The 11,489-nt window shown below is 40.2% G+C and overlaps 1 protein-coding gene across 1 annotated transcript in view; it reads right to left on the reverse strand.

Annotated features, from left to right (window-relative positions):
- LOC107679804 (kinesin-like protein KIF26A) overlaps positions 1 to 11,489 on the reverse strand; it is a 106,654-nt gene that overhangs the window by 5,783 nt on the left and 89,382 nt on the right. Inside the window, 6 exon segments of the mRNA XM_016475480.1 lie at positions 2,390 to 2,577; positions 3,043 to 6,364; positions 6,713 to 6,875; positions 7,486 to 7,645; positions 9,078 to 9,196; positions 9,654 to 9,990. Of these exon segments, the coding sequence (XP_016330966.1) occupies positions 2,390 to 2,577; positions 3,043 to 6,364; positions 6,713 to 6,875; positions 7,486 to 7,645; positions 9,078 to 9,196; positions 9,654 to 9,990 (4,289 nt within the window).

Below are 11,489 nucleotides of genomic sequence, written 5' to 3' on the forward strand. Positions count from 1 at the left end.
TAAATCGCATGCGATATTTAATGCGCATCTTGTCAGAAAGCCGGTTCTGTAATCAGCGGTAAATCTCCACCTGCGTGCTTTCACATTGAGCAGCATTAACTACACAGAGCCGTTGTTCACTGACGAGCTGCGCAAAAAATCGCGCGAATATGAACGTGGTTTTGCGCAGCTCGTCAGTGAACAATGGCTCTGTGTAGTTAATGCTGCTCAATGTGAAAGCACGCACGTGATGGAGATTTACCGCTGATTACAGAACCGGCTTTACTGATCAGATGCGCATTAAATATCGCATGCGATTTATGTGCAGCCCTAGTGTGGTATGACATTCAGTTACACTTTGCACAAAGAGGGAAGGAGGGCAAAAGGACTCGTTTGAACTAAAGAGAGACGAAAATTGTACGAAATATTTCACGTTGACATTTAATGAGGAAATGAAAAACCACAAAAACCCACTGGAGGTCGACAGGGAAATCGGAGGGTCGCTATGTTTGAAGAGCCCGGTAACCCCATGTGCCCAGTTTCTTCGCTAGAGAAATATCTCAGCAAACTCCCACCTGACGCAAAAGCACTCTATCTGCACCCTAAGAGGAGATTTGAAGCTAAAGACAAGATATGGTATAGCACTGTTCCTTTGGGCATTAATCAGCTGTCACAAATGCTCCCGAGAATGTGCAAAGAAGCTGGGACGCGATCGTCCTACACAAACCACAACATCAGGGCCACTGCAATCCAAAAACTGTCTGATGCAGGGCTCCAAGCGAGAGAAATCATAGCCGTCAGCGGACACAGGTATGTTTCTGATTTGTTTAACCCATACAGTGGAAATGAAATGATGCAAAATACGCATTCTAATTTAAAACATTTTTTTTAGGTCAGAAAGCTCACTGAAATCCTACTGGAGACCATAACTAAACAACAGAAAACGCTGGAGTGCAGTACTAGCATCAGATCAAACGGAAACCATACCAGAAAAACAACAAAGAACAACAAAGACTTTATCTCCAAATAACTATTTAGCGGGATGTAGCCTACGATATAGGCCTACGGCAACGTACAAATAAATGTAAACAGTGGTTCCGAGAACCATCACTCGCCGTAAATCAGAAATGTAACAGATTTTGAGCAAATTGTAATTGTTTAATGAAAAACAAAAATACATAAATAATATATTTTATGATATGCTTAGGACATATTTTTTTGTAAAATAAAATAAACCTGACTGAGATTAAAAAAAAAAAAAACAACTTAGGAACAAAAAATATATAAATATATTTTATGTTATGAAATGCTGATTACTTTTTTGAGGGGAAAATATCAGTTTAACTTATTAACTAGCCTTTTTGTATAAATATTAATGCTGCGTAAGATGCTGGAAATGTATTTGTTGTAATTGCACGCAATGGTACTTGAGTGATATTGCTCATATATATTAACACGATCACTTTTAATATACCAGCAAACTGTTATAGATGCATTTATAAAATCCCGGAGCTTTAGAAAAGCTTGTATTTGTAAAATACTACAGTCTCTGGGGGGTTGAATAATTTTGATTGCAACTGTATATGCACTCCTATTATTCAATAATACTATAATATCCCTGGATAAATACTCCTGTGCATGCTATAATGCTTTAGCATAACGGTATAGAAGACACATGCTTCGAGGTAAATATTGTCCAATGCAATACCAATTGGTCTTAAAAACACTGACAGACAAATTGAAGATTATCTTCTTGGATTTATGTGAGAACATTACCCTGCTGATTTAATGAGAGAAAATATAACATTATTTTAACTGCATCATTATACTTCAACAGTTTTACACCCTTTCTTGCTTGCTGTTATGCTTGCTTGCTCCTGCCCAAACCAATTAATTCCATAGAGTTAATTGTTTTTCATCACTCTAGTATTTCAAATGTAACCATTTTTCCTTTTCCAAAGAAACAACTGTTTTTCTCGTTCCCTATTACTGGCAGGTTAATGCCCTACGCTGTACATTATCTTAATACTTTTAAATAAGAAGCAAAGGGCCAAAACCTTCACTCAGTGTCCAGAGTTTGAATATAATACATGAAGCATATTGCTGAGCTAATAATATTGCTCTTTACATACGAAAATCTATCTCAACCTAGATCAAAGGAAATCTTTGGGAAGGTAGTTATGGACAAAATTGGTCTCTGACATCTCAGCTATGCACTGTGCAAACATAGTTATAGATAGTTATTCATCTATGTATTATTCATGACATATTGCAACTGTCCTATGTATGATGCAAAAGCAAGCATATATGACATGTTTTACATTCCCATGAGAATGGACTAAGGTTAAATATGAATGCACTGAACCGGATCTCAGTTTCCAAAAAAAACACCCATATAACCTATTCTAACCTCATCTGTCTTTTCTTGTCTTCGCCGCTGAAGCCTCTCCACATCATCAATTTCATACACTTTGATCTCAAAAGGCTCTTTCAGTGGCCCGGACATAGGGGGAAGGTCCACCCACTGACCCGTGGTCCCAGACTTCCCCAGGGAGGTGTCCGGTAAGGGAGCTGGGATGAGACGCCTCCTCTGGAGGCCTGCTCCATGGAGAGACAAAGGAAATATGTGAGATAGAAAAGTAATTAGGGCAGAGAAACATTGCATGGATTGGTAAAGAAATAGCAAGCAAGCAAAAATATATTGAGGAATAGGAAAATTCTAAACTGTGCTAGTTATTTGTATGTGTATGAGGATGTAGACTGGATGGAGATTCATATCAAAATCTCCTGACTAAATTGCATGTGATGTGCAGATGCATGTTATAAGCATTACCTGTGCTGTATTCATCTCAAGAAGGCATATATTATTTATACAATAAAACTAATAAAATTTCACCTGTTTCATAGTATTTTTGTCTAGAGTAGTTCTCAGGAAAAAAAGCTGTTCCTTGTGGGCTTCAGTGTTAGCATGGTTCATGCTTGAGGGCCATTAAAAAAAACTACGAAAGCAATATGACTATCAAAAACTTCAGGTCTTCATATACAACAAGAGATGCTACTCACCATTTGACCTCTTCTTGGGTGCTTTGGAGCTTCTTGTGCGACCAGAGGAGGACATCCCACTCTCACTCATGGAGTCATGGGCTGAAGAAGCACTACCAGTAGCTTCACTATCACGGATCATGCTCTCATATCCACTGCTCCCTCCACTGTGGTAGAAGAGTGCAGTTCGTCCCATGGCAGGAGGCAACTCTCCACTTAAGACACTACTGTTATCACTTCCGTGGCCACTGCTGTAGCGTTGAGGTCTTCTGGGGGCTGTGATCTTACTATATGGGGATGGGAGAATGGGGATTGGGGTATGCTGGTCATCATTGAGGTTCACTCCACTGTCATTGCCACTGTCAGAATCACCTGAGCCCTTTGCATGTTTCCCAGAAGGATTGGCCAATGCCAACTCACTAACGCGACTGTTTGCTGCCCGCATTGCTTGCTTGGTACCCATTATTGTTCCTCTTGTGAATTTACCATTGCCTCCTACTGTTGCTCGAGGTAATGCAGTCTTTCCTGAAGGTGGAAGGTTGGCATTCCTTGTTGCAGGTGCCACAAGAGATTTAGTGGATGAGCTCAGGGCTTTGGAGTTGCTTGCAGATAATGTACGAGCTTTATTTGCATTAACAGGTATTTGTCTTGCGTTAAGGCTGCCTTTGACAATCCCACTTTTTACAGTGGTTACTGGGTTTATACAAGAAGGTGGAGAGGTAGCAATTGGGGAATAGGTGGCAACAGGTGATCCAAACCTACCGACAGACTTGCTTGACTTGCTGTTGAGACTAGCACCACTGTTTTCTCGACTAAGAGCAGGTTTCGACCCCAAAGATGACAAACTGTCACATCTGTCTAGAGATATCTGGCTCCCATAAAGCTGTCCTGTATCACGTCTAGCTCCTCTAGCTTTGAGACTAGAGGTTGCTTTTATCAAACTATGCTCTGATTTTAAGTTAGATGTTCTTAAACTATTTGAATCTCCTCTAGAGCTAAGATCAATATCATCCTCTAAACCTGTAGCCCTTGGTGCTAAAGACTTTCCTGCCTCATAAGCAGACTTTAAGGCACTTGAGGGAAACAGGATTCGATTCTTTTGATCCAAACTAGATTTGCGAACTGGAGGAGGAGGTGGTGATACATTGCCAGGTTTTGACATACTCTCCTCCTGCTTGCTTGCCTTTCCACTTTTTCCTAAAGAGGAGAACTTTAAACTTCCTCCTGAGGTACCAATATCTTGAGCAAGCTTGACATCAATGGATGAATGTATGACTGGAACTGTCCCGAGTGTTGTTGCGCCTCGTCTGAGCTGTGGCATCTTGCTTGGGGACTCCATCTTCCTGTTGTTGCTGGATTTTTCACATCCGTCCACCACCCTTTGGGATGGGTTTGACCCTAGTGTTTTGGGCAACCGAGATCCACTGTTGCTACTTGGGCCTGCTTTTCTTGCAGGAATTCCACTCATTCCATTTTTAACCAGTCTGGACGAACCTGAATTAAAGGTTATAGAAGACTCCAATGAGCTATCTACTTGGTGCCATGGATCTGGTATGCAGTCTTGCCTTGGTGGCTCACGTCTCCAGTTGGTACTGGAGCTGCTTCCACTGATACAACTACTCTGGACTGTGGATGAGGTAGGTTTTAATTTCCTGGAAAGACTACACTGGACAACTTGAGAATCTTGAAAAGACTTGGGATCAGATAAATTAATGGTATTTGCCTTTGCCAGTTTTGGTAAACTTTTGGCAGGCTGTTGTGGGGCCTCTGGAGAGGATGGGCACTTGCTAAGAGAGAGTTTACCTGATATAGCACTGTCACTGTCCAAATCTGAGAAGCTACAGCCACTATCATTCAAAGAGTTTTTAGGTTCCTTTTGATGGCTGCTTTGGAACATCCTAAGAGAATCAAGGTAGAAGCTGCTGTCTGGGCCGGTATGAGTACCTTGAGGGAGAAAGACATCTACTGTTTGGGCACCTTCACTCTCCAGAGTACAGACACTTACTTCACTAAGCCATGAAGTGATAGAAGAACCACGGCTGCCAAGTGAAGTACATGCTTTCTCCTGTAATGGTGCCACCATTTTAATGTTTGCCTCTGAGGTACCAACATTACATGTATAGGCATCAAATTCATCATTGATACTGCTAATGATGCTTACTGGTCGTGATCCCGAGGCAAGGGCCTGTAGTGAGCAATCACTATTGAAACTTACAATACTGGGGGGCCTTCCATTGTCCACAATATTGCCAATTGATAACTCTTCCACAAGAGTGAATACAAGCTCATCCTCACCATTTAGCTCCACTGGCTGTTTAAGGGTTACAGTTGTCCTTAATATGTCCTTCTCCATGCACCTTTCCCTAAGATTGGACCTCATTTCCCCTGAAGTCCTGGGATTAAGGTGATGGACTTTTACCGGTGAGTTCTCATTTGAATCACCTCTTTTTTGATGACTCATCCCAATTGGTGGTATCCTTGTGGCAGACTTTTCTTCACTTTCACTACTACTGATCCTGACATAATCTTTTTGTTGTGGTGGTGGGGGAGCAGGCTTGGGTAACTTTTTACTGAAAAAAACCTTTTCCCTAACCACAGGCTCTGAGTTTTGGGATACTCTTGGTTTACTTTGTTTTCCTGGAGTGCATAGGAGAGTTCCATTTTCTGACATTTGCACCTTTTCACCATCTGCACTTGTCCTACTCTCAGACATGTCTCTGAGATCTTTCTCCGATATGGCACTTTGCAACTTAGAATGTTCTAATTTGGATTTGTGTTTTGGACTGCCAGGCAGTTTACTGGCTACAGTAATGGACTTTTTGGATATGCTGTCCTGTGTTGATAAGAGCGCTTTGGTAGGAGTCTTGGGAGAAACTGAAATGCTGCCAGAGCCTTCTTTCAACTTGGTTGCATCAAGGTCCATTTTAGGGCTTGCAGAATTTCCTCCAGATTCTCCAACAAAGTCTGTAGGCTCCTCACTACCATCGATACATTCTAATCGCTCCTGAAGCTCAGCAAAGGTGTTACATTTGAAGTGATCACAGTCAACTGGCCCTTCTTTCCCTCGTTGCTTACGGTTAAGAGAGGGGATGATTGGAACAAAGGCTGGGGGTCCTTCATTGTCGCTGAGCTCTCGATCAGAGATGGCAGCACCACCAGGGCCAACATAAATTACAGTGTCACATGATTGCTCACTACTTGAAGAGTAGTCAGGATCACTGAGGAATGATGGTAGATCTGGGTCAAGGGCCACAGTGCGAGGATGGAAGGGCCGCAAATGTGGTGGTCGACGAATCCTTCCTTCATCACAGGAACTCTCTCCTCCAGAGGAACTGGATGCATACTTGGCAAAGACAAAGTATCATTTAAAAAAAAAAAAAAAACTCTGGAAATAGTTGTAACCATGTCAATAAAGTATGAACACAAGGGCAATACATCAAGTGACTTTTTTATTTATTTATTTTAAAGTTTACTATTTTTTTATCATAAAACTTATGATACTCAATTACAATCTCATTATAATTGTTGATGTTAATATGCATTAAACATATTTCTATGTTGTTATTCATAGACAGTTGATTTTATTTGGTCTAAAACTGGATTTTAATTGGATTAAAATCAGCACTGATCCTCCAAATACAATATACAATTATTATAAGAATTCCTAAATTGTAGTCAGTTAAAAATGTACCTTTGATTTCTTTTTTCTCATACGATGGATTCGGGAGGCCAGCTGAATGGTGGTAAGAGACTCTGCATAATTGGCAGGGGAGTCAGAGATGTGGGCAATCATGGTTGTCCTACAGTTGATGTTCCCCAAGGAATCTCGCAGTAACATGGTGAGCTTGCTATCCCTGGAAAAATAAATTTTCATTGTCAGCATAAACACAGCTTGATAGATTGTCAGCAGAAAGTCAGCTGTTTACTCAAGTACTGAGGAAGCCTGGCCATTAACTGTTCTCTAAAAGTGCAGAACCGTCAAAAGGTTTACTATACAGTCCTACCATGATATTAATCACAAAAAGCTACAAATATGTCTATACTGCAATTCTGCCAAATGTGAATAGGTTTTAGAATGGTGGGAAATAAGGCATATGGAACCCCAACAAGACTTTTTTTTTACATTTTTAAAAAGAGGTGCATGTTCTATGAGTTCAGCAAAATACAGATAAACAACAGTGCATTAGTCAAACAATAAACCTGTCAACACAAAGATCACAGGTTCAAGCTTGTTGCTCACATCGTTCATTATGCGCTCAAATGCTTCAGTATTACATCCTCTATAAAAACACATAAGACCTCAGGAAGACATTCAGAATTATCATGTAATTCTATTTATGCTAGTAATGTTATTTGACTAGAAATATTTATATCAAAGATGCTAAAACCATATCTACACATCTGAAGCAACATGACCCATTTTGATTTCTTATTATTTTGTGGCAAAAATTAACATTATCTTACCTGTATGGAACATGTTTAGCTCCATTGGCCAAAGCCAGTATCACGTTTCCTAACGCAGTCAGAGACAGACACAGACCTCCTCTTGCATCCCTGCTCTTACAAAGCACCTTCTCACAGCTTCCCAAGTCAATCAGATGCAATCTGCTCCTACCACCAGACACTGATGGAGGGGAAAAAAGAGAAAATCAGAGGTGATCCCTGGTGTCCCACACTACAACCAGTGCAATCATACTGTCCTTCCACAAATAAAAATTAATTTCAGTTAAATTTACATCAGCTCTGCATTGATCTAGCAATTCACATTCATTAACATTCATTCTATATGTTAATTATAACAAAATCATGGAAACACAATAGCGTTTATGCATATTTAGAGAGATAAAAGCCAATAAGCAAAAACAAATAGAAGAGTAAATGACAATTAGTTCATTCCCAAAGCTCGTCGCAAATAAAACTACTTACATTATGCAGTTTAATTCCAAAGTATTATGGTTGTAGACAAAGCAAACTTGACCGAACAAAATAAATGAGCACAGCACAGATGATTACTTGAGAGGGCAATATCTCATTCTGTACAGATAATTCCAGCCTAACCATCCTTGTAATAGAAGTTACAAATACACTGTCAACCCCACTCATTACCGATATCACTGAAAGTTTCAGACGCTGCCAGTGCGGTTATACCACGCTGACGACACTCCCACACTGAGGTAATGTCGGGCAGAGTAAGGAGTGGCAAATAACAAATATATTAATAAACATCCCCAGAGAAGACCTGCGACTGACAAGACCGTGTGTGATTTATTCAGGAGTAAGTTACCCAGCCCGTTATGATTCAAAGACAGAACAAGCTGGCCTAGATAAACACCTATGATCATACTATGCTCTAAATATATAGACAAGTGAGTCTCTGTGATCTACTCATCTTTGCCCTGTGAATATAACAGACCGTTGATAGAAACTACAGGTTAATTGTGTGTTAATCTGGATGCTGTACAGACGTGGAACTGTTTCAATGATTATATCCTCAGCTATGACTAGCAAGGACAATGAATATCTGAATAGCAATGAATAGCAAACATGTCTGCCATTTGCGGTTTATCTTTTTCTTTTTTTTTCTAAAAGTGGGTTAAAATCAGCAGGATTGATGAAGCCATTTAAAGAAGCTTCCATGGCAATTTCACTGTTATGGGATGGTGTCCAACACTGTATTTACCTATGCAAATTTGCAGCACGATGGCACAGTGACAGGTACCTCTATACTATGATTAGAGCTGTTAGCTGCTCATGAATTATTACTATCTGTTAAAATTCCTATTAAAGTTTAATGAAGTGGTCAAAGCAAACATGATTGATTTCCCTCCTACCATGATGGAGTGAGAGGCAAATTGAAGGGATTCTGGTAGCTCTCTGATTTGGCCTGTAATATCACAGCTATTACATTAATAAGCTTGAGATGTATTTTCCCTTTCACTGGGAAAATGAGGAGGAAGAGAAAGAATTAGACTAGACTGAGTATAATCGATTTAGCACACGCAGAGCCTTCAACAACGTAGCAGTATCATTTCACGCAGTGCAAACACAAGACTTACTTCCACCCTTGCCGCTCTTCTCCATGCGGTACTGGTAGATGTGTAAGGTGAACAGCATGTGGGAGTTGCGGCGGTCTTCCTCATCTGCATCTGGCCGGTTGGTGCTACGTGCTGCGAAGCTAGTGTTTTTTTTTATAAAAAAAGAAGATAAATAGATATAGTAGAATTAAAATAGAATAGAAAGTGCTAGAGTTAGAGGGTCAAATAAATACGGAACATCACATCACAATCACAATCTGTATAAACTAAGAGATTCTACAAACTAAATTTTGCGATATAAAGCATATTTGAACAAATTAAAATATATAGCATCAATCACTGAAAAGCCTTAACTTAGCAATAACTGTTCATTTTAACTTTTAATTTTCACTTGTTTCTTCGTAACATGACTTTTTTTTATCAAACATCAAATTACTAACTGAAAACCAAACTTAATTTTTACTATTCTTTTTGGTTGGCTCATGTCCGATTCGTTTACATGGAGAAGGGGCGGGGTTTCTGACCTACACTCCAAGGAAGTGATCAAAATATTTTGGTTTAAATTTTCAGGACATGTGTGGCACACTTGGTAACTACATGACAAGCAAAACCGGGAGGGCTTTATCAGGAAAAAGAAGCTAAATTTGACGTCTAGGTGGGGTGTTCCTGACCTGTGTGCCGCAGATGGGGTCCTCACGCAGGTAAACACCAGGCGACTGGCCGTCCTGCAGACTTCCTGTGGGCACATCAGAAAGCAGGTCCTGCAGGCTCTCGTCCTTGCCGTAGATTTCCACGGCTGACACCCGTACCGAGAAGCGCGTGCCAGTCTTCTCCTTGCGCTCATTGATGAGCTTGAACAGCCAGGAGATGGAACAGGGCGCAATGCCAAGGCTCTGCGTGGAGCTGTCCATGCCAATCATAGTGTATGTCTTACCTGGTGAGAGACAGTCAGAGAGAAAGCTGTTGATTCTGGCAAGGTGATGAAGATGATGAGCGCTCAATGAGCAAGTGTTTTAAGCACTGGTATTTCTATCACTGATCTGATGAGATATCCCCCTTGGATAATAAACCACCAATCATAACACATTATTAGTACTTGAATAGCATCTGATGACATATGCATTTTTTTTTTTCGTATTCGTAATCCTTTCCTAACAAAATGCTTGCTACGGATGCAAAAACGCAGAAAATCGAACCTGATTGAATTTTTTTTTTATGACGGACGAAAGTTTCGGAGGCAGTGTGTAAACGTGATTAACACAATGTGAGGTCATATTTATTTTTTAATGTTCGAAAATTTCAGATGAGAATTTCGTACTCAGTGTGCAAAGACCTTAAGTCTGAATTCAGATTTTTCTTTTAATTTCAGATTTTGCAGTTTTCACTGTACCCTTACAGATGCTTTGGCAAGGGGACGTGGTAAAACAGAGTCGGCAATGGGAGAATGAGTCGAGAGACGTCCTTCTTACGCCAATTGTGAATGACATGAGACACTGCATTTTGTCAACAGCTTGGTCTCTATTTCTTCTGCATCATACGGGTTAGCCCTACCCACAAATCCCATCAGTCCAAAATCAAGCTTCATACAGCCATTAAATGCGACTGGCTGTGACTGCATTCCGTGGCACAGCATTTTTGCATTCACTGTGAACAGACAAATTGTTTATCATTGAGATCTTACTGCATCGCATCTCGTTTGGAGTGTAATTTTATTCTTCATTATAAAAGAATAAAGTTTGTTTTCCTTTCATCACAATGTAATTACTTTCTCTACTGTGAAAGTAGTTTTGTTAACATAACCAAGGCTGCATGGAAGGGTAAAATAATAAGTGGTTATGTTAAAATGTAAATAATTAATATGTGGAATGTGTTTATGTTCACAATAAAATTGTATCTCAGATACAGGAAAATCCCTGCTTTATTTCCCTAAAATATTCAGTTTTATGTCACATTAGAGAAGTTAAAGGGGTCATATGATGCTTTTTTAAAGATCATTATTTTGTGTATTTGGTGTAACAGAATATGTTGACATGCTTTAATGTTCAAAAAACACATTATTTTTCAAATACTGTACATTATTGTAGGTCCTCTATGCCCCGCCTCTCTCAAACGCTTCGTTTTCAACAAAGCCCCTCCTTCCGACAAGCGCAGTCTGCTCTGATTGGCCAGCTGACCCGGTGCATTGTGATTGGCCGCACTCTTCGGAAATGTAACGCCCCTTACCATAATCGCGAGCTGCATCTTTCAAAATAAATGTAAAGACGGTAAATAATGTCATTAGTTTTACCATCAGTTCAAGCCCGAAAGGGGAACAGAGTCGCGTGACAGACACAGTGATGAAGCTGGTATGTGTTTGCAGTACACAAGCCACGGTTAAGACAGCTGAATCCACTGTGATGTGACCCTGTCTCTCTCTCTCTCTCTCTCTCTCTC

Source organism: Sinocyclocheilus anshuiensis, unplaced genomic scaffold (genome assembly GCF_001515605.1).
Source record: "Sinocyclocheilus anshuiensis isolate Anshui unplaced genomic scaffold, SAMN03320099.WGS_v1.1 scaffold676, whole genome shotgun sequence".
In the NCBI taxonomy this organism is placed as follows: domain Eukaryota; kingdom Metazoa; phylum Chordata; class Actinopteri; order Cypriniformes; family Cyprinidae; genus Sinocyclocheilus; species Sinocyclocheilus anshuiensis.